The sequence below is a fragment of the Malurus melanocephalus genome, unplaced genomic scaffold (genome assembly GCF_030028575.1).
Source record: "Malurus melanocephalus ecotype Western Australia unplaced genomic scaffold, MMel_1.1 scaffold_253, whole genome shotgun sequence".
NCBI classification, from domain to species: domain Eukaryota; kingdom Metazoa; phylum Chordata; class Aves; order Passeriformes; family Maluridae; genus Malurus; species Malurus melanocephalus.
Genome location: NW_026623485.1, coordinates 751,151 through 770,547, shown reverse-complemented (window position 1 = coordinate 770,547; position 19,397 = coordinate 751,151). Strand labels below are relative to the sequence as shown.

Below are 19,397 nucleotides of genomic sequence, written 5' to 3'. Positions count from 1 at the left end.
GGGGCCGGGGCGGCGGGCCAGGCCGGGCGATGGCGGTGGGGGCGATGGAACCGGGCAGGGCCGTGGGCAGAGCTACGGGCGAGGCCACCCCGCCGCACGCCCCTCCCGACGCTCCCTGGTGTGGAGAGCGGGGCCCTCGCCCCGCCGCCTGCTCTCGGCCCAGTGTGACCCTGTGCTGTGCGGTGACGGGGGAGGTCGGCTATTCCTTCATTCCCACAGCARTGCTAAGCGACAGTGTTGGTGGTGGTCCGGTGGCCTGCGGCCTGTCGGTGTCGGCAGGAGCCCCGGTGACACGGTGTGAGCCGCCGGCAAAGCCCCGGTGACACGGGGGTGGGAATACTGGATTTTCCCTGGAGCCGATTTGCGCACAGCGAGTCAAAAGACGCGATTCCTTCAGTTTCCTGCCGTTCCTTGGTCCGCTCCTTGTCTCCCTTTGCCGCGGCGASCGGGGATGTGCGTGTGGAAGGAGCCCCGAGCCCTGTGGCGGGTCCCCGGTCCCCTCACAGCCCAGCTGCTGCCGCCGCTGCCTCACCGTTTCTTCTGCCAGGCCCGAASCTCGCGGGCCTCTGTCTCGCCAGCCTCCATTTTTTTGGGGGCTGTTTTCCTCATGATGGGGATCCCCATAGGCCCCCTGCCTGTTCAGCCTGCGGCCGGCACAGGACTGCTGACACGGGTGCTACAGGCTCTCGTCCAGGTGAGACCGTGGTCTATGCTGGTATGGGCATGGCACTCAGCCTGCTTCCCAAAACCACAGGTTTCTTCCCCARTCATTGCTGGGAGCCGCCGTGCAGCACTGTGGGTGAGTGCCAGAGCAGTCTAGGCRAGATGTATCCAGTCTATGTCACATCCCTATACAGGCCTGTTGCATATATGCAGTGATTTTCCAGCTGGTGAGCAGAAAATGCGTCTTTACGTGGATGCCGACGGCAGATTCAAGAGAGCTGCGGGTTTTATTAGTTATTACTATTATTGTTTTGATGAGGAGGGTGKCAGGGCCAGCTGTCACCTCCTGCTTGTGGCCTGCGGGTCTGTGGGTCAGATGCATCAAGGAGCGGGAGCAGATCAGATCGACTTGGCACATGGCTCCCACCATCTGTGGGGGGAGCAAAGCCACTGATGGGCTGGTGCTGGGAGCGTTCCTAAATGGGACAGGATTTGTGACCTTCCCTGCCTGTTCCCAGAACTGCTGTGGCATGGAAAGTGGGCAGCCTGCTGGGATCACCCACCCTGGCAGTGTTGAGTGGTCCCTGTCAGTGTCATGGTTTGGAGCAGGTAGTGTGCTTGTTGTCCCCATTGCTGCCAGGACCGTGCTGAAATGGCAGAGGAAGTGCCAAGATGCTGCCATGAAGCTGAGCAGCACTCGGCTGAGGGAGAGGAACCAGGTTTTCCTAATTTATAGCTGCCAGAGCACCACTGCGTGAGCAGCCTGTCCCAAACCCTGACCCCTTTTTGCTGGCTTGGCCTCTAGTTTTCCTGTTAGATCCAGCTGCATTGGTGTTGTCACTGCGGGATCACTGAGCTGCGCTGCCACAGGGACCAGCCTGCTCCAGTTACTKGGGTGTCTCCAAGACGCACGCTCCAGCGTGGGTTTTTTGCCCAAGATAGCCAAAAAGCCAAAGGCGCTGAGAACGCGTGATGGGCGCGAGCAGAGGAGGATGGGTGGCCAGTGGCAGAACGTGGCGGCCGGGTGACCCTGGTGCTGGAGGCAGCCCCGCAGCATCACTGCCGACGCTGTATTTGATTTTTTTTTTTTAAGAAAAACACACTCGGCGTGATTTGAGGCAGCAATGATGCAGCTCCTGCYCAGGCTCCCCGTGGCCCCGGACGAGCCTCCCCCCGCCTGAGCTGCGCAGGGGCGGCTGGTGGCAGCCGCTCGCTCGCCCACGCGCTGCCGGTGCCGGGCTGCGGCGCCGACACGGTTAAGGCACCGGCGGGATCGGGAGCCGGCTGCAGCCACCGGCGGAGCCAAACTTGCCGAGTCAGGATGTGAGAGCGGCAGGAACGGCTCTGCAGCATCCTTGGGTGCTGTCGCAWCCTGGGGCGCAGAGGGCTCGGCTTCCCCCCTCGCCAGACGCCTTTTCCCGGGGACAGAGCGGGAATGGGGTAGGAACCGTCATCCGCTGCGTTTGCCGCCGGCTGTAGCAGCTGCTCTGCGCCGGCACCGGCGCCGCTTCCCGAGACCCGCGGAGCCCGCAGCCCGCCGGCAGCCGGGCTTTGACTCGTTTCCTTGTGCTTCCCAACCGCGCATCGCCCTCGGTCCGGAGCACCGGAGACAGGTAGGTGCGGTGCTGGGTGCCGGCGGGGCCGCGGCGGTGGCTCAGCCGTGCCTGGCCGGCAGCCGCGGCGCAGCAGGGAGCTGGCGGTGTCACACACCGGGGACCCGCGGGCAGMCCGATGGACCCCGTTACTTTGGCACTGGTGTACGTGACGGCAAAGCCGGAATAACCCCGGCCGACGCGCCGCGTGTGCTTTTGGGCTGTGTCATTGACTCGGGCAAGCCGAGCGGCGCCGGTGCCGGCGGTTCGGCGGTCACTGGCGACCTCACGTGTCGCGGCTGAGTCCCCAGCGCCCGCCTGTCGCGTTGTCGTGATGATGGGTTGGGGAAGGCGCCGGAGCCCACCCGGGCGGTCGGAGGGGCCCGGTGGGCTGGGAGATGCTGCGCCGCAACAGAGGCTCCCGGGCCGAAGGAAGGGGCAGGGCTGCTGCTCTGCGGATCCCTGCGGCGCCGGTGCAGCCTTGGGGGGGGTGGGCACGGGACCAGCACGGGGCATGAGCGCAGAGGTGACGGCAGGAGGTGGCAGGAGGTGCCGAGGCGACAGAGCAGGGCAGCGTGAGTCATTGAGCTAAAGTCACCTTCCCCGTGGCGTGGAGGGGGATATTTGCTGCAAACACAGTGAAAAAGGGGTAGAAATACGGGGACAGGCGCCTGGCATGGGGMGGCGCTGCCTGCCACGTTACCTGAATCCTTCACCTGAGCAGCTGGGCAGGATGCTGGGATGCCCAGAGCAGGGGTCCYGCAGCTCTCCCTGCCCCAGGACCTCACCCTTGGAGGATCAGGCTCACCAGAGGCAGCAGTTTCATGCCTACATTCGCATTAATTCCATGTCCAGTTTCACCCGCTCCTATTCTGATGGCAGCATGCCTGGCAGGCTGCAGTACATGGTCCCCCCCTTGCTGGCCCAGCTCCCGGGGGCTTCCCAGCCATAAACCATCCATGTCGCAGCACCCACGCTCCTGTATCCCGTTGCACTGCCAGGGACGGGAATGGACCTTGATGGGAGCACAAACCATCAGAGCACCSTTCACCTGGCTCCTGGGTGCATCCTACAGAAGAAAACACTTTTCTTCCCTCTCGGGCCATTGCCGAAACTCCTGCAGTTGCAGACTCACATCTGAGYTGTGCTGTGAGGAAGCTGGAGGTGCAGRAACAGTCTTGGAGAAGCACCMAGCTGCCARCACRGAGGGGATTGGGCTTTTGGCCGTGCCTTTGGCTCAGAGAGCTCAGGGGGATGAATTGGTCCCAAAAGCTGGGATGCTGTGGCTACTCAGGGTGCAAAGCCCTGACCTGTGTGCCCATGGTCCAGCCGTGCTTCCCAGCAAAGTCCCTCTAGCACTGCCGGCAACTTGCCAGCCACTSTGCTTGGTCCCCACAGCCTAGCTGGGAGGACACGGGGAAGGGGCATCAGGTCCTGCTGAAAATTGTGGAAACGTGAGCTCCTGGCACTACAGCCCCCTGGGATACAGAACTGGTCCATCCTGGTCCACACAGGAGTCCGGGATTAGGGCAGTGCAAGCAAGGAGCTGCATGGCTGTGCTGGGATACAGGGGTCCCGCTGTCCCCACTGCAGGCGTCCCCCAGCTCCCCTCAGCCTTGTTATGCCGCCGATAACGAAGTGACGTTGAGCTGGCATGAGCGGGCAGGACAGTGCCCGGCCGGTGGCTGCTGCTGACCCGGGGTGCTGCAGGCAGCTGCCCACTGCCAGGCGAGGCCGCGGGAGCTGCAGGGGCACATTCGCGGCACCCGGGAGAAGGTGGGGGGGTCACAAGGGCTTGGGGGGCTCAGCCGGGTCCTGGCTGKGGGGCTTGGCAGGGTCCTGCTCCAGGCTCAAGTCAGTGCTGCGGGTTTGGCGGGAGAAAGCAGCTCCCTCCTGACTTCTCGAAAATAAGCCCGGCTTTGCCGAGGCTGCCTGGGCTCCGGCTCTGGCACGGCTGTGGYCAAGGGAGACACACTCCTGCAGCGCTCAGGAGGAGGGCGATGGGGATCTGTGCCGGGGGCTGCAGCCCGGCCGGGAGCTGCTGTGGGCGGGTGGGCGGCTCCGCGGGGATGGGCTCGGCTGCCGCAGCTGCTGCCATTGGGCTGCGTGGGCTGCAGGGGCTGCGCCGGGATGCAGGCACGCCGGGCCGGGATGCCGGAGGGATGCAGGATGCGGGAGGGATGCAGGATGCTGCCACASTGTGCTGGGATGCAGGAGGGATGCAGGATGCAGGCATGCCCTGCTGGGATGCAGGAGGGATGCAGGATGCAGGCACACTGTGCTGGTTTGCTGGAGGGATGCAGGATGCTGCCACACTGTGCTGGGATGCAGGAGGGATACAGGATGCTGCCACACTGTGCTGGGATGCAGGAGGGATGCAGGATGCAGGCATGCCCTGCTGGCATGCAGGAGGGATGCAGGATGCAGGCACACTGTGCTGGTTTGCTGGAGGGATGCAGGATGCTGCCACACTGTGCTGGGATGCAGGGGGGATGCAGGATGCTGCCACACTGTGCTGGGATGCAGGCGGGATGCGGGATGCAGGCATGCCCTGCTGGGATGCAGGAGGGATGCAGGATGCTGTCACACTCTGCTGGGATGTAGGAGGGATGCAGGATGCAGGAGGGATTCAGGATGCTGCCACACTCTGCTGGGATGCAGGAGGGATGAAAGATGCTGCCACACTGTGCTGGGATGCAGGAGGGATGCAGGATGTGGGAGGGATGCGAGATGCTGCCACACTGTGCTGGGATGCAGGAGGGATGCAGGATGCAGGCATGCCCTGCTGGGATGCAGGATGCTGCCACACTCTACTGGGATGCAGGCAGGATGCGATATGCAGGCACACGGTGCCTGGATGCAGGATGCAGGCATTCTGTGCCAGGATGCRGGAGGGATGCAGGATGCAGGCATGCTGTGCCAGGATGCAGGCGGGATGCGTGCCAGGACATGAGCACACYGTGTAAGGCCATGCTCCTGCTGAGCCCAGGGCAGCCAGGAGGGAGCCCGGAGATGTCTCAGTCCCCATCTGGGAAAAAGAGCAGCTTGTGACCTGCACCGTAAAGATGGCATCTCGCCGGCCTAAAGAAAGACRGGATAAATTTAAATCCCAGCCCCAGTTCTGTAGGGAAGTGTCATTGTTTTCTGTGATACTGGAAACTGCTGACAGTGTTGTAGGAGCAGAAGCACAGCTCCCAGGGTGTCATACTGGATGATCTGGCATGGGGATGGGGACAGGGAGGGTCAGGGGTGCCTGGGAGTGAGCCCTCCGTTCCCTTTGAGCTCATTCACTCCTGTGCACAGTCACATGTGGGCTGTGGGAAAAGCCAGACTGTTTTCCTCCCCTTAGCTTGTTCCTTTCAGAGGGACCCCTTGGTTTCGTTTTTCAGGCTGTGCTTCCTCACCGTTTCCTGAGATCGCACAACCCCTGGATGTCTGGAAAGGCCAGCCAAGCTGGGAAGTCAGGGGAACAGGGCTGGAGCAAGATGGTTTTGGGATTGGTGGTGGGTCAGGGTGTGAGCCCCGGGGTCTGAGGCTGGCAGGGCTGACATGCCCATGCCGCTGCTCACGCCACATGGCCATCCAGCTCAATGTCTTCTGCAACAGGAAGTGCTGTTATTGCGCGTGCCCCAAAAAAMCTAATTTCTTCCTCTTTTGCTCTTCCCCTGTGGCAGGGGTGAGGCAGCGAGTGGCTCCGGGGAGCCCAGGCTGGCTCCATGTATCCCGAATCCACCACTGACTCCCCAGCGCGACTCTCGCTGCGGCAGACGGGCTCCCCAGGGATGATTTACAGGTAAGGGTGCAGGGCAGTGCTGAGGGGACTCTGTGGGGCTTCAAAACCCAAGCCTGTGGCAACCCAGAACCACCACACTCCCTGAAACTGCCCTGATGCTCCTAAACTGCTTTGGCATGCTTTGTGCAAAAGCTTCCAGGACAAAAACCCCATACGTTAGCAGCAGCAGCGTTTTGGGGTGCTTGTGCCTGTTATAGACATAGTGGGCACTTTCAGAGTCTTGCCAGTGCTTGCTGTGATGTGACATGGGTGGGTGCCACTGACCCTTGCCATGCTGCTTGTCTCTGCTGCTCAGTCCCGCTTCTCCTTTCTAACGGGGTTTGTGGCATCTTTCTTCTCTCTCCCCTTTGCTGTCGGAAGCGCGAGGTACGGGAGCCCCAAGCGCCAGCTCCAGTTCTACAGGTAACCAGGCCCTTCCCCCTCCCCAAATTCYCCCCAGCAGGAGGCTGTGGCCCATGCCCGTGCCCAGATWATGCCAGCACAGCACTGTCCTGCCCACTGTGCTGAAGTCTCTCTGTATGGGATGGACATCACGGGTGTGGCATTGCCTCATCACCTGCTCACGGGTTTGGAAGCACCGTGTGGGGACCCTGGGGTGCGGTTGGGTGGGGGAATCATCCTCACAGGCTGTTCAAGCAGCAGTGTGGCCACACGGCTGTGGAKGGCAGCTGCTGGGGGTTGTGGGGCTCAGCTCAGCTTGTGGGGAGCATCCCATACCAGTGCTGTGCCTAGAGAAGCCCCTGGCTTTTCCCAGGAGCAGCTCTGGGAACCCAGCCAGCTTCTCCGCTGTTCCTGCCATTAAGAGCAGTCTCATTAAGTGGTTCAGGAGGCAACATTCGCCCCCACCACCCTTTTACCGTCTGAAGCGAAGGCGGTGCTATCCACACACACTCTGCCAGCAACTGCTCCAGCGCTCGCAGGGCCAGCCCAGTGGTGTGAGACCGGGTCGGGCCTGGTTGTCGTGGGGTGGGGCACGGGGGGCTGCTCCCTGTCAGAATCAGGGCCCCCCAAATCTATCCCGCACGTGGCGGGAGGAGGTGATGCAGGCAGGCTGGCACTGGGATGGCTCAGTGGCRCTGCCAGTGTCTGTCCCAGCGCTGCCACCAGCTCCGTCGAGCCCCAGCCAGGGGCGAGTTTTGGCTGCCAAAGTGGCCTGAACCACTGGACACATCTGGTGCAAAAGGCAGCCAAGGCCGACAGGCAGCACCCAGCTTGTCCGAATGCTGTCTTTGGGCAGCACCCATTGTGTCCACCACCGAGTTCCGTTTCGGGGCTCCTTCTCGGAGGAGGCTGCCTTTCAGTCCTGCCACAGCCCAGCTCCGACCCTGCTGCCACRGGCATCATAGGAGGGCTGTGTCTGCCGCAGGGCACCATCTCTGCTCCCCAAAGGCCCCAGTGTCCAGCTGTCCCACCACCCCGTGTGCCGGTGGTGGGGGATCTGTCACCGCAGGGCGAGGGGCATCGGTGCCAGTGTTGATAAAGCAGCGGCACATCCCCGGGCTTTTAGCGAGGCGCCATGAATAATTTAGCTCCCCTTCGCAAGGAAGAAAATCCCCTAATAGGGCTAATGGAGCGCGGCGAGAAGCCGGGCGCTGGGGGCCCGGCGCAGCCACCAAGTGCTTTGGACGCCAAGCACCGACACTCCCCTAATGCAAAACAACGCGGTCGCTGCTGCTCTTATATCTGCCCCGGGGCAGCCCGGCTGCCCAGAGCTGCGCTGCTGCTGAGCAGCTTCCCCGGCACGGTGAGTCGGGGCCGGCGGCGCGGGCGGCGAGCGGGGCTGGGCATGGCGGGTGATGAGCGGGGCTGGGCACCGCCCTGGGGCAGCTGCTGTGGACAGCAGGGAAAATTTTCCATGCAGGGTGACTTGGGATTTGATGGCTTGGGGTGGTTTTCTTTTGGAGTTTGGGATCTTCCTGGCTTTAGGCTGGTGACTGCCAGCTTCAGGCTAGCCAGACATCTCTCCAGGCAGCTGCCCTGCCTGTCACCCACTTGTTGTGCCCCCAACGCTGCTAACAGTGCYGTTATCCTGCAGAGCCTGCTCTCTGTCCCCCATCCTTGCTCCTTCCTCGCAAAGCAGCCTCTCCTGCTTGGGCACAGCACAGCTTATCCCTGGCAGCTCCTGCAGCCCCACTGCCGCTCAGCTCAGGAGCACTGCGATTTCTGCTATCGAACGGCCACGAACGCAGCCACCGCCTCCGCGCTCTCTCTGCCACCCGGTACTGTTGCTCTGCCGAGAATCAGGGCAGTGTCAAGATAGGACAGCCAGTGGACTCCCACCCCATTCCGCAGAGCAGCCCAGACCAAACCCCCAGCTCTGCTTGCTGCAGCYGTTTTGCTGCTGTAGAACAACAGTGCAGCCTGTTCAGGCTTGTGCTTGCTGCTCTCAGGCAAGGAGATCCTCCCAGGGCCCAGGGATCCCACTGGGAACAAGGAGATCCCATCAGGTGCCCATACACAGCAGGAGCTACCGGCGCTGCCCTAATTAAAACTACTAGCCATGGGGAAGGGCTGGTGCTGGAGGTGCCGGCTCCAGTCTCCAGCTTTGAGGTTTGGCAGGGGGAGGCTGGTGACAAGGATTTGGTTTGGCTTTGCCACGGCAGAGGGAAAGGTCCCCTTTCCATGTCTCCCTGCATTCCCAAGGCCTTGCTACAGAGCAGGAGAAACACTGAGTGGTCTCTGGCAGCGCTGGATGTCAAAGGAAACCTCCAGTGTTTTGGTCGTACCTGGCCAGCTGCTGCTCTATATCCTCTGGGTTTCTTTCTCCTTCCCTCTGGAGGTCACCCCTCAGTAGCAAAGAGCACTTCACTTTYGGCTCCTGCAGCTGTCAACGTGAGCTTCACAGGGAAAGGAAAAACCACCAGTGGGAGCCTGGCTGGAGCCTGATACCCGTGTAGATCTGTCACAGCACATCCCCAGTGGCCACTCCAGCACCAGCACCACAGTTTTGGCCCCAGTCTCTGCTCCTTGCTGACACTGAGAACAAGAGAAGTTGCAGAGAGAGGCACAGAAATCAATGCCGGTGCCACTGCCAGTGAGGTCCCAGCCGTAGAGACAGCGAGGACTCGGCTGTGTGAGGAGCCCACCCTGCGGCAGGCTATTTTCGGCAGCCGCACCGGCTGGGAGGTCGCTGCCGCGGTGGTGGGGAAGGTGTTGGCTGGTGGCGCGCATTGCGGCAGYGTGACGCAGGCACAGCGAGCGCCCGGTGCCCACAGACCCTCTGCCGATGTCCACCCTTTCCGGGGAGCTCACGGGGACCCCTTTTCCGTCCTGATTTCCCTTGCCCACTGGCACACAGTGCCAGTCTCACCAGCAGTACTTGTGCCACTGCTTGCCATGCCTTGGCCAGCTCCTGGTACCATCTGCATCCCTCGCAGGGACSCGAGTCTGGACGCTGTGAGCTGGGAGCCAGTGCAGCCGGGCACAGGCCACGCTGCTGGAATGTGGCTTGGGGCAGCTGTGGCAGGCACCCCTTCAGCCTCAGGCATTGACTGCCACATCGCTGTCCAGCTGCTTCTCCCTTTGTGCTTCAGCTCCCACYCCAAGGCTTTGCTCCGCGGAAGAGACTGGCTTTGCTAGGGTCCTAYATGTCTCGGCAAGGACGCGTGCCACCACTCCAGCATGGCATTGCGGGCAGRGCTGTGCCCCGAGTAGCGACAGAGCCCATGTCGTGCTTTCCCAGCTCTCTCCGTAGCACCACAGAGCAGTTGGCGGTGGGGCTGGCCGGCCGAGCCCACACTCRGGTGGCGGGATGCTCTCCATGACCTACAGTGAGAGCCTGCGCAGCGTGGCCAGCCGGCCCAGCCCCGAGTGGGGGCTGCCCCCAGCCCCCCGGCCGGCCGACGGGCCAGAGCTGCGGCGCCTGCGGGACGTGCGGGCGGCRGCGCGGGCGAAGACTCTGGAGGAGTTCCTGCGGATGCACGGGCTCTCCCTGGCCGACAGTACCGCCCGCGCCACTGGCATGAAGTACAGGTAAGGCGGCGCCGCGAGGGCGGCGAGGGCCGAGGTGAGGGRATGACACAGGGGACGCTGCTTGGTGCTGGTTTGACACCTCAGCAGGAGAACGGCTCTCACCTGTGCTCACCTCGGCTCCCCTGTGCCGCGCTGAGGCTCGGAGGAGCTGATGCCCTTGGCACGGCAAGCGCCGGAGAGGCGGCAGCCRTTCAGCGTCGTTAGCACTTTCTTACTTGGTGATCTCTGAGCTTCTCACTTGACATCCCTGTTTGCTGTTTGGGCATTTGCAGATGGAAACACCTTCTGCACTTTAGAGATTAAGCGCCTGGAGCAAACAGCCGCAGAAGGGCTGTTTCTGCCTCACAGATGTAAATCTCCGTCTGATAGGGGTACATCTCCCCCTCACTGACTGGTGTGCATCACATCATTAATTTTGCATGTGGGTCTRGGTGCAAGGTGTATCAGGATTTCAGCCAATTGAAGGATTGTCCTTCTCTGGAGGACGCTCCGGGCAGATGGAGAGGCGGCCACAGCCCCTGAGAGGGATGGGGCTGCTCTGCCCAGCACACCCCTTCCCACTCTCCCCTGGCATTGTTGGTGGGGCAATGGGGTGCACCGAAGCACCCCCAGTAACCCAGGTCAGGATTTGAAGGGCACCAGGCTGAGGACAGAGGCTGTTCTCCCAATGACAATGCAGGGGTGCCCCGTGTCCCCCACTGCAGCAAAGCCCCCGGGAGCTGGCAGCTCTGCCAGCTCCTGCCGTGCTGCACTGTGCCGCTTCTTGCTGCACCGCAGGTTAGGTTCCCCTCAGCTCACAATGACCGCGGTAACATTTACACAGTGGCAAGAGCCCATCTAATATTCATGGGGACATTATTTATTGATGAGAGCAGCTGACACAGGCACCCCAAAGGTGCTCCTTCTTTGGGCATGTCCCCGCTGCCCCCAAAATTTGTGGGGCTTCTCATCCWCTGGGGGCTGACAACTGCTGCCAGGTCCCCCCCGCACTGGAGCCGGCGCCGGCGCTGGTGCTGGCATTGGTGCTGGCAGGATTACCAGCTAAGGAGCTTTGCGACAGAGGGAAGCGGAGGAGATTACAAGATTTTTCATTAGTTTTGGGGCAAATGTGCATAATTTCCTGCAAGCCCCGTCGCTGYATCTTGCTCTATTGTGAGGGGCAGGTGCTGGCAGCCGGCATGTGGCCCCGGCCACAGGACGGTGCTGTAGTRTGGTGACTTGTGTCCCTGCTTCGGCAGGAGATGTTCGGCTGGAGTTCACCTAGCTTCACTTTGCTTTTGCTGGGAAACATTTGGGGAACATGCTGCTGGAACTGTGGCCCCGAGGGGGACAGCTTCGCCTACAGCTGGGCTCTGCCGCGGGAGAGCCATCAGCATCGCCGCCACCTGCGCTGTAGCCCAGCCGCGGGGTTAGCGATGCACATGCGTTCAGAGGGTTTGGTTTCGGACTCGTGCAGGGGAATCTGTGCTGCTTTGCGTGGCCGGCGGGAGGCAAGGAAGGACCTTTTAACTCCGCAACCTCAGTCCTCGCCGTGCCCCGAACCGGGGCTGAGCCAGCAGCCGCACCCGCGGGGGGGATGCCCAGCGGGCGCAGGGTAGTCGTGCCCCGCCACGGCCACTCTGGGGGGTACCGGCAGCGGCTCTGCCCCTGCTGCCCCCACCTGCCCGGGTGCCGCTCGCTCGCTTCCTGAGCTCATCAAATATTGAGGGCAGGAGGGCTGACGGGAGCGCTCCGCGCCCGCCGCCTCGCAGCCCCCCGCCGTCACGTTGGCGGCGCGCGGGAGGAGCTCCCCGCCTCGCCCGGGGCGCCGGCTAAATTTAGGCAGCTGGCGCTGCTGCCCGCCGGAGCAGCATGCAGGTCTCCTTTGTGTGCTCCGAGCACAGCATCAAGAGCCGGAGCGCGGAGGACCGGCTGAACCGACAGAATGCCGGCAGCCCCAGCCTCGGCACCCGCGGCAAGTTCCGCGCCGTGGCCATGGTGGCTCGCAGCCTGGGGCAGCTCTCGGTGCAGAACGCCCCCTCCTCCAGCGAGTCCAGCGTCAAGCAGCCGGGGATGAAATACCGGTAGGAAACGGGCACTGCTGGGGTTTTCCGTGTTCCTYACCGCGGTCGGGGCGGCGAGGGGGGACTGGGGGCCGGGGGCGCCGCACTCCTCTATCTCCGGTTCGCGTCCGGCTCTGTCGGTTACTCGTCGCTAAAAGTGCTGACCGTGCACCTCTGTGCGCTTCTTCGCTGTTTGCTCCTGTCCCCTCAGGGCAGCTTTGATCCAGACGCGCGTAAAACCTTCAGGATGGGAGGGAGAAGGGACCCTAAAATTCAGGGTAGGATTAGCATCCTCAGTGTCTGTCAAGCCGGGCTGGCCGCTGAGCCGGCGGGGTCTGGGAGTCACGGTAGTGTTAATCCGGGCTGCCATGGCATCCTTACAGTGCTGCCGCCGGAGACTCTTCACTGCGAAGGGAGTGCAGAGCCGTAAGCGGCTCTTGCTGSCCATGGTGGTTCTGGAAACGGGGTGATGTGTGCATGTGGGGGCCCCCGGCCAGCGCCCACAGGGCTCATGAACTCCATATCCTGGCTTTGGGGCAKAGTGCTGGGGCTTCCCCCACTGAGGCTGTGGGTGTGAGGCTGGGGCTCCCCCCAGTTGAACCTGCACCCCAGGATAGGGCAAGCGCCCCCCCCATATGAGCCGGCACGCCATGGTCCAGCTGCCAGCGGCCGCGTGCCTCCGCTGCAGCCCAGATGTGCCAGCATTAGGCACAAAGTGTGTCAGGCCAGCAGAGYGCTGGGTGAGCCTGGCCATCACCCACCAGTGTCATCTGAATCAGCTGTGCCCCCTTACCCAGGCACTGGGGAGGGGGCTGGTCCCGTCCTGTCCAGCTCTCCAACACCAAACCCTTGCAGCGGTGGCAGCAGTACTGGGGCAATTCATGGTGGCATCCTCGGGGCTTGGTGCTTTTGCCCCACAGTCATGTCCTCATCCAGAGGAGGAGCATAGCAGCTCCCAGGCAGTGAGTGATCAGCTCGGGGGTCCCCAACTGTGGCTGCTGGAGGGACGGTGGCACAAGGGAATGCTCCAAGCAAATGGATGGGATAGGAAGGCCATAGCACAGTGTGGGGGGAGACTTGGCCTTCCCAAGTCTCCATTGGGCAGCTGGTCAACACACTTTTGGGCTGGGAAGCCAAGAGCAGTGATGGCCACTTGCCCAGGGGAAGCCCAGCGATGCTCTTGGAATGACCAGGATGAGGTGGGTGCTGTCCACTCCCCATGTCAAGCCCCCATCATGGGACCTTGAGCCACTGCTGCCCCATGGTCGTGGCCTCTCCCGACTGCAAAATGCTCTAAAAACACTGCGGGACAGGGGGAGCACCAGTGCCTGCAGATGTTGGGCGATAACATGGCAGCGCAGAAGGACAGTGTCCTGACTCGGTGCAGCCCATGGTTGCCCGCGGCCGGGCCACAGCCGCWCCCTGCCCGGCTGCCGGTGCCCGTGTCGGCGGTGCCGGCGGTGGCGGTGCCTCCGGTTGCTATGCGACACCCGCGCGGGCGAGCTGCCGCGGCTCACCTACACTTTATTTATTTTAACGCTCATTTCTTGAGCCTTTGTCATTTTTAACGAGTAACTGGCTCTCCATCAGCACGGCGAAGGCGTCTGCCAGCCTGGCCCCCTTCCCGAAAGCTGTTCTCCAGTTCCTTGTGCCGGTCAGATTTTCTGGGGTGCTCCATTTCTCCAGGATGGTGCTCCACTCCTGAGCACCCTCGCCTGGTGCAAGCCCTGTGTTTCCCTGTGCTGGGATGCAGAGAACAGGCACAACTCATGCCATGTATGGGATGCTTCAGTCCTGAGTACCAGCACAGGGAAACACAGGGTCCTTTTCCTCCAGTCTCATTCCCCAGTATCAGCGGCACTCTAAGGGCAGCCGGACACCCCAGCCCCATCACAGGGAGCTGCTCTAATGAGGTCACTGCTCTCCCAATAGCCCTGCCGGGCACRGCATCACTGCGCAGGTGCAGGCAGTGCCACCACCAAGCTGTGGGATGCCCMGATTGGGATTGGGATGGCTCGTTAATCAGTTGAGAGAGGACTCTCATTGTGGAACCATCCAAGGTGGGGATGGGGATCAGGGACCACCACCACACCTCCCAGTCCTCACGCCCGGTGTCTTTGATGTCATGTGGGATGCATGAGACAGCGTTTTGGGGCTTTCTGGCACCTTTCCTAATGGTCTCTGTCTTCCAGGAACCTCGGGAAGTCTGGGCTGCGTGTGTCCTGCCTGGGTCTGGGTAAGTGCCAGGGTTTGCCACAGCCCCTCGGCGTCCCCTCAGTGCCACAGCAGCTGCCGGCAATCCCCGGCGAGGGCAGCGCTCGCCTGCCCCGGCGATGTTTGCGAAGGGAAGGAAAGGGTTTCCCTCGGCCCTGCGGCTGTTTTGAGTCACGGCCCAGAAATTGTCAAATTATTTTCTCTTTTTCTGACGCGATAGGAAGCGACTGGGCCGTGCTGGGAGCACCGCACTGCACGCGGCAGGGCCAGCTGTGGCCACCACGTGCCAGGGCCGTGCTGAGGGAGCYGGGGTGGGTGGCCGGGGGCTTGAGGCGGCGGTGCTCATTGCTCGTTCACCCTGCACACACCTCTGTCTCCCCTGCAGGAACATGGGTGACTTTCGGAGGGCAGATCACAGATGAGGTAAGGCTGCACCCCTTCACCACATCCCTGCCCAGCCTTTCCCTGGTGAATGGGGAGGGGATGGGGCCAGCACGGCTGTGGCTGTGGCCTGGGTGCACACGGCATGCCAGAGCTCACTAACGCTCTGCGCAAGCGCCTGTGCACCGGCTCTGGGCCACCCCCTTCACCGACCCCGCTCTCTCCTCGCAGATGGCAGAGCAGCTGATGACTTTAGCTTATGACAACGGCATTAATCTCTTCGATACGGCAGAAGTCTACGCTGCTGGCAAGTAGGTGCCCTGCTTTGGCAGCGCCATGGGGGTCTTACCCCACACACTGGCTCCTACCAAACCATTATGGCACTGGGAATCTCCCAGGTTTGCCAGCTGCAAAGCAGCTTCCAGGATGGGGCTGTGAGGATTTGCTGGGTTGTGGTTCTGGCAGTTCCATGCTTCTCCTGGTGGCCTGTATCACACAGGTGTAGTCATGCACCCTCTCRGTGCAGTGAGAAGCAGCTGTGCCATGGGCACACTTACACCAATGTGTGTGCTCATGCATTCACTTAAAATTAGCAAGCTCATACCCTGGGGTCAGCTCAGCTCTGGGCACTGCAGCCAAGGGGCAAACTGTCCCCACAGCCACTGTGTTTGCCCCTTGTTCTCTGCCCCTGCCAGTTGTCAGCACACCCCATGACTGCACCACCAACAGTTGATGTCCCCTTCCCTTGCAGGGCCGAGGTGGTGCTGGGAAACATCATCAAGAAAAAAGGGTGGAGGTAAGCCAGATGTTATCCCTGTTTGGCAAAGCCATCGCTGTGGTGCTGAGGGGCTGGGGAAAGCTGGCAGAGCAGCCTTGGGCAGGAACATGCACAGACAGGGGGCACGGGGCTTTGCAGGTGCCACCACCAGTGACTCTCTCTTCCTCCCTGCAGACGGTCCAGCCTGGTCATCACCACCAAAATCTTCTGGGGAGGAAAGTAGGTAACACTCACCCTGCAGCAGAGCAGCTGGTACGGATCAGGCTTTCCACCCATGCTCTCACCCACCTTTCCTTTTCCAGGGCTGAGACAGAGAGGGGCCTATCCCGAAAACACATCATAGAAGGTAGGGGTAGGGGTGAGGCATTCACCAGGCGCTGCTGGCCCCAGTGCCATGCTGTGCCTCACCAGCTGCCTCGCTGGCAGCTGCACGAGGCCCAGCACACCTGATGACCCTGTCCGTGCTGCAGGTCTGAAGGCATCACTGGAGCGGCTGCAGCTGGAGTACGTGGACGTGGTGTTCGCCAACCGGCCTGACCCCAACACGCCGATGGAAGGTGGGTGCGCACCGCGGTGCCGTGCTCCTCCCCGCCGCCTTTCATYGCCCTCGCGGTTGGTTTGCGCCAGGCTTGTGTTTCAAGGGCATTTTCCCTCCCGAGCAGAATCCGCTCCTTCGCCACCACGGTCGGCCCGCGCCACAGTCACACTTGTGCCGCCCCCTGCCTGGCGCCAGGACCCTCTCGGGCCACGGCGGGGCGGGTTGGCGGTGCGGTGGCAGGTCACTGCCCCCATCCCAGCAGCGGTGACTCCACTTTCTCTAAATCTCTCTTTTATCACCAGGGGACCCATTTAGTTCCTCCAAGTCCAGGACTTTCATCGTAGAAGGTACTCCCTGCCCGCACTCTGCCCGTCAGCCGCTGCCTGTCCCAGCGGCATTTCCCGGGGCGGAGCCCCCACTCCTCTGTGATTCCCCATCCCTGTTCCTCCCCCTCAAGCAAACCCCGCCATGAGATGCAGAGGCAGTGGCAGCACAACACAGACACCCCCCGGCCCTTCAGACTGTGCTGCAGTTTAAAGGACAAAAAGCAGAGAGGCTCCCACCCCCCAGGGCCCTGCCATGGGGTGCCCTCGGCACATGCTGGGGTCTGCGGCAGGCTCCCTCCTCGCCGGGCGGCTGTGAGCATGCTGGGGTGTGTGCCCCAGTGCCGGTCGGGAGAGTCTCGTGCCCCTTGCCCTCCCCGCTGCCCGCCTTTGGCTGCAGGAGCACGCCTTGGCTTGGCCCCAGCCCGCATGGCTCAGGGCTGGCTCCCCCCAAGACCCCTGAACAACTCACACGGGGTCCAGGCTTCCCTCCCTGGRTCTGTGTGTGTGGGCTATGCATCAGTCCCTCCCCCTGCAGTGGTGCCGGTGCTGGTAACCCCACAGGGCATGGGGCCACTGCCAGAAGCCTTGGGCTGCTCTCCTTGCTGGGAGAGCCTGGCAGCGTGTGTGGCATGTCAGGTCGGCTGCGGTCCCCGGCACATCCTGAGTGGCTGCTCCCTCTGTCCCCATCCTGCTCTTCCAAAAGCATCCCGCGGATACGACCCAGCTCCCGCTGCAGCACTGGGGAGTGGGATGCTCGCCAGCCATCAGCGCAGTGCGAGCCCCACTTCTGCCAGCACAGCCCCTGCTAAACCCCACCTGCCACTCTCTCCTTCCCTCCCGGCAGAGACGGTGCGAGCCATGACCCACGTCATCAACCAGGGGATGGCCATGTACTGGGGGACCTCGCGCTGGAGCTCCATGGAGATCATGGTAGGGGCCCAGGGGACCGAGGCGGCCGCAGCGGAGCAGCCCCAGCGACGCCGCTGACATTGATTTAATTAGACAGCAGCTGTTGGGAGCCAAGCGTGTGCAGATGCACTTAAGCCTTAATTATTTTTCGGGGCGGCCGCTCAGGACTTGGCTGGGGGGTTTGGCAGGGGGCTCGGGGGGAGCGGCGGGGCGCTGAGGGTCCCGTCTCTTCTGCAGGARGCATACTCGGTGGCCCGGCAGTTCAACCTGATTCCGCCCATCTGCGAGCAGGCCGAGTACCACATGTTCCAGCGGGAAAAGGTGGAGGTGCAGCTCCCTGAGCTCTTCCACAAGATAGGTATGACAGTGGAGGTTCCTCCCCAGCCCTGCAAAGCACAGTGCTCCCTAAACCCAGCACTGCTGAGGCCAGGCACAGCAGTCCCTGGGAGAACTGGGAGCGGCAGCGTCATCCCCGTTTTGCTCTGTCCCCAGGTGTTGGAGCCATGACCTGGTCCCCACTGGCCTGTGGCATCGTCTCTGGGAAGTACGATGGGGGGATCCCCCCCTACTCTCGTGCCTCACTGAAGGTGAGCTGCAGCAGGGCTGGGAGGGCAGAGCTGGGGATGGGCAGAGCTGGGGGAGCACAGCGAGGAGCTTTGCAAAAGTCCCCATGGGAACAGGAGCTCCAGGAGCCACAGGCGAGGAAGTTTTGGGGATGCCCTGCCTGTGCAAGGTGACGGTGCACCTTGATCCCACCACAACACCCTGTTCTGCTCCCCAGGGATACCARTGGCTGAAGGACAAGATCCTGAGCGAGGAGGGCCGGCGGCAGCAGGCAAAGCTGAAGGAGCTGCAGGCCATCGCTGAGCGCCTGGGCTGCACCCTGCCCCAGCTTGCCATCGGTAAGGGGATGGGGGACAGTGAGGGACAGCTGAGGGTGACAAGGGGGGTTTTGGCCATGCTCAAGCTCTGCTCTGTCTCCCATCCCAGCCTGGTGCCTGCGCAATGAGGGTGTCAGCTCCGTCTTACTGGGGGCCTCCAATGCCGACCAGCTGATGGAGAATATCGGAGCAATACAGGTCAGTGCTCCCAGCAGGAGCAACATTTGCCCGCAGCACTCATTGCTGTGCTGCACTGTGCGGGGAAAGAGGGTTGCAAACCCAGCTTCATGACAGATTTTGCTTGTCATGAAGGCGAGAAGCAGAGATAAGGTTTTGCTGGGCTGGGGGGCAGGGTCGGCCCTGACTCAGGCTCTCCCTAACTGGGTCACCCAGCCGGCAAGCTGGGGCTTGTGGCACGAACATGGCAGGGTGGAGGCGGTGAGCATCCCCCCRTGTGCACCAGGGTCACAATCCCAACTCCCAGCCTCGCCTCCATCCCCCACAGGTCCTTCCAAAGCTGTCGTCTTCCATCGTCCACGAGATCGATAGCATCCTGGGCAACAAACCATACAGCAAGAAGGACTACMGATCCTAAGCGCTCCCGAGCGYGCCGCCCGCCRCGCAGCCCTCGCCGCCCGTTCGCTTGCTTACGCTTTGTTGGAGCAAACTGGAGAGTGCGGTTTGCACCGCGAGCGCCGAGAGCCAGCGCTCCCGCCCGCGCTGTCCCGGACATGGCTCTGCGGCTCTGCGGGGACGGCCGGCGGGAGGCGAGCCCCGAGCTGCCCGGCCGCTCTGCCCGCAGCCGGAGCCGCCGCGGGGACCCGTTGCATGCGTGGCTCCTGCCCCCGCGTTGCCGGAGGCGGTGGGCGCGGGGTGGACGCGGGTGCTGTACGCCCACGAGGCCGACAACACGAAGCTGTTCCCCAACCTGTGAGCGGCCCTCGCCTGTGCACTGCGCCACCGGACCGGCACCGCGGGGCTCCGATGCTGCGAGCACCTGCTCCCGGGGAAGGGGCGGGTGGGGCRGTGATGGGGAGGGAGTTCTGTGTGCCAAGAGCCCSGGGTAGCCGAGCACGGGGCAGGGTTTTCTGTGTGGATGTGTGAGTGTGTATGTGCATGAACACACGTGGAGACGCAGGGATATAYGGACAGGCAGGGACGTACAGACGTGTGCGTTTGCAGACAGCAGCTGTGGAGGTGAGCACAGCCCACACACCTTCAGCTGTATCTGCACAAAGCTGCTGAAAGCCTCTACACACACACCCACATACACCCGTTACAGGGGTGTGTACGCACACAAAGACACCC

The 19,397-nt window shown here is 62.5% G+C and overlaps 1 protein-coding gene across 4 annotated transcripts; it reads left to right on the top strand.

The window, feature by feature from the left end:
- The first annotated feature begins 5,900 nt into the window (after positions 1 to 5,900).
- KCNAB2 (potassium voltage-gated channel subfamily A regulatory beta subunit 2) lies at positions 5,901 to 19,068 on the top strand. Of its 4 annotated transcripts, XM_057375638.1 has the most exons (15): positions 5,901 to 6,048; positions 6,409 to 6,450; positions 14,255 to 14,298; positions 14,662 to 14,699; positions 14,889 to 14,968; positions 15,409 to 15,453; positions 15,610 to 15,654; positions 15,738 to 15,781; positions 15,906 to 15,992; positions 17,144 to 17,229; positions 17,446 to 17,566; positions 17,701 to 17,795; positions 17,990 to 18,110; positions 18,199 to 18,287; positions 18,595 to 19,063. In XM_057375638.1, exons 1-15 carry the CDS (start codon positions 5,972 to 5,974, stop codon positions 18,682 to 18,684), a joined length of 1,104 nt encoding a protein of 367 aa, XP_057231621.1. In that variant the 5' UTR covers positions 5,901 to 5,971; the 3' UTR covers positions 18,685 to 19,063. The 4 variants fall into 4 exon arrangements, with proteins under 4 accessions (XP_057231621.1, XP_057231622.1, XP_057231623.1 ...); XM_057375639.1 differs by lacking the exon at positions 6,409 to 6,450 and having other exon boundaries at positions 18,595 to 19,062; XM_057375640.1 differs by lacking the exons at positions 5,901 to 6,048; positions 6,409 to 6,450 and adding an exon at positions 9,704 to 10,020 and having other exon boundaries at positions 18,595 to 19,068.
- Positions 19,069 to 19,397: the final 329 nt, after the last annotated feature.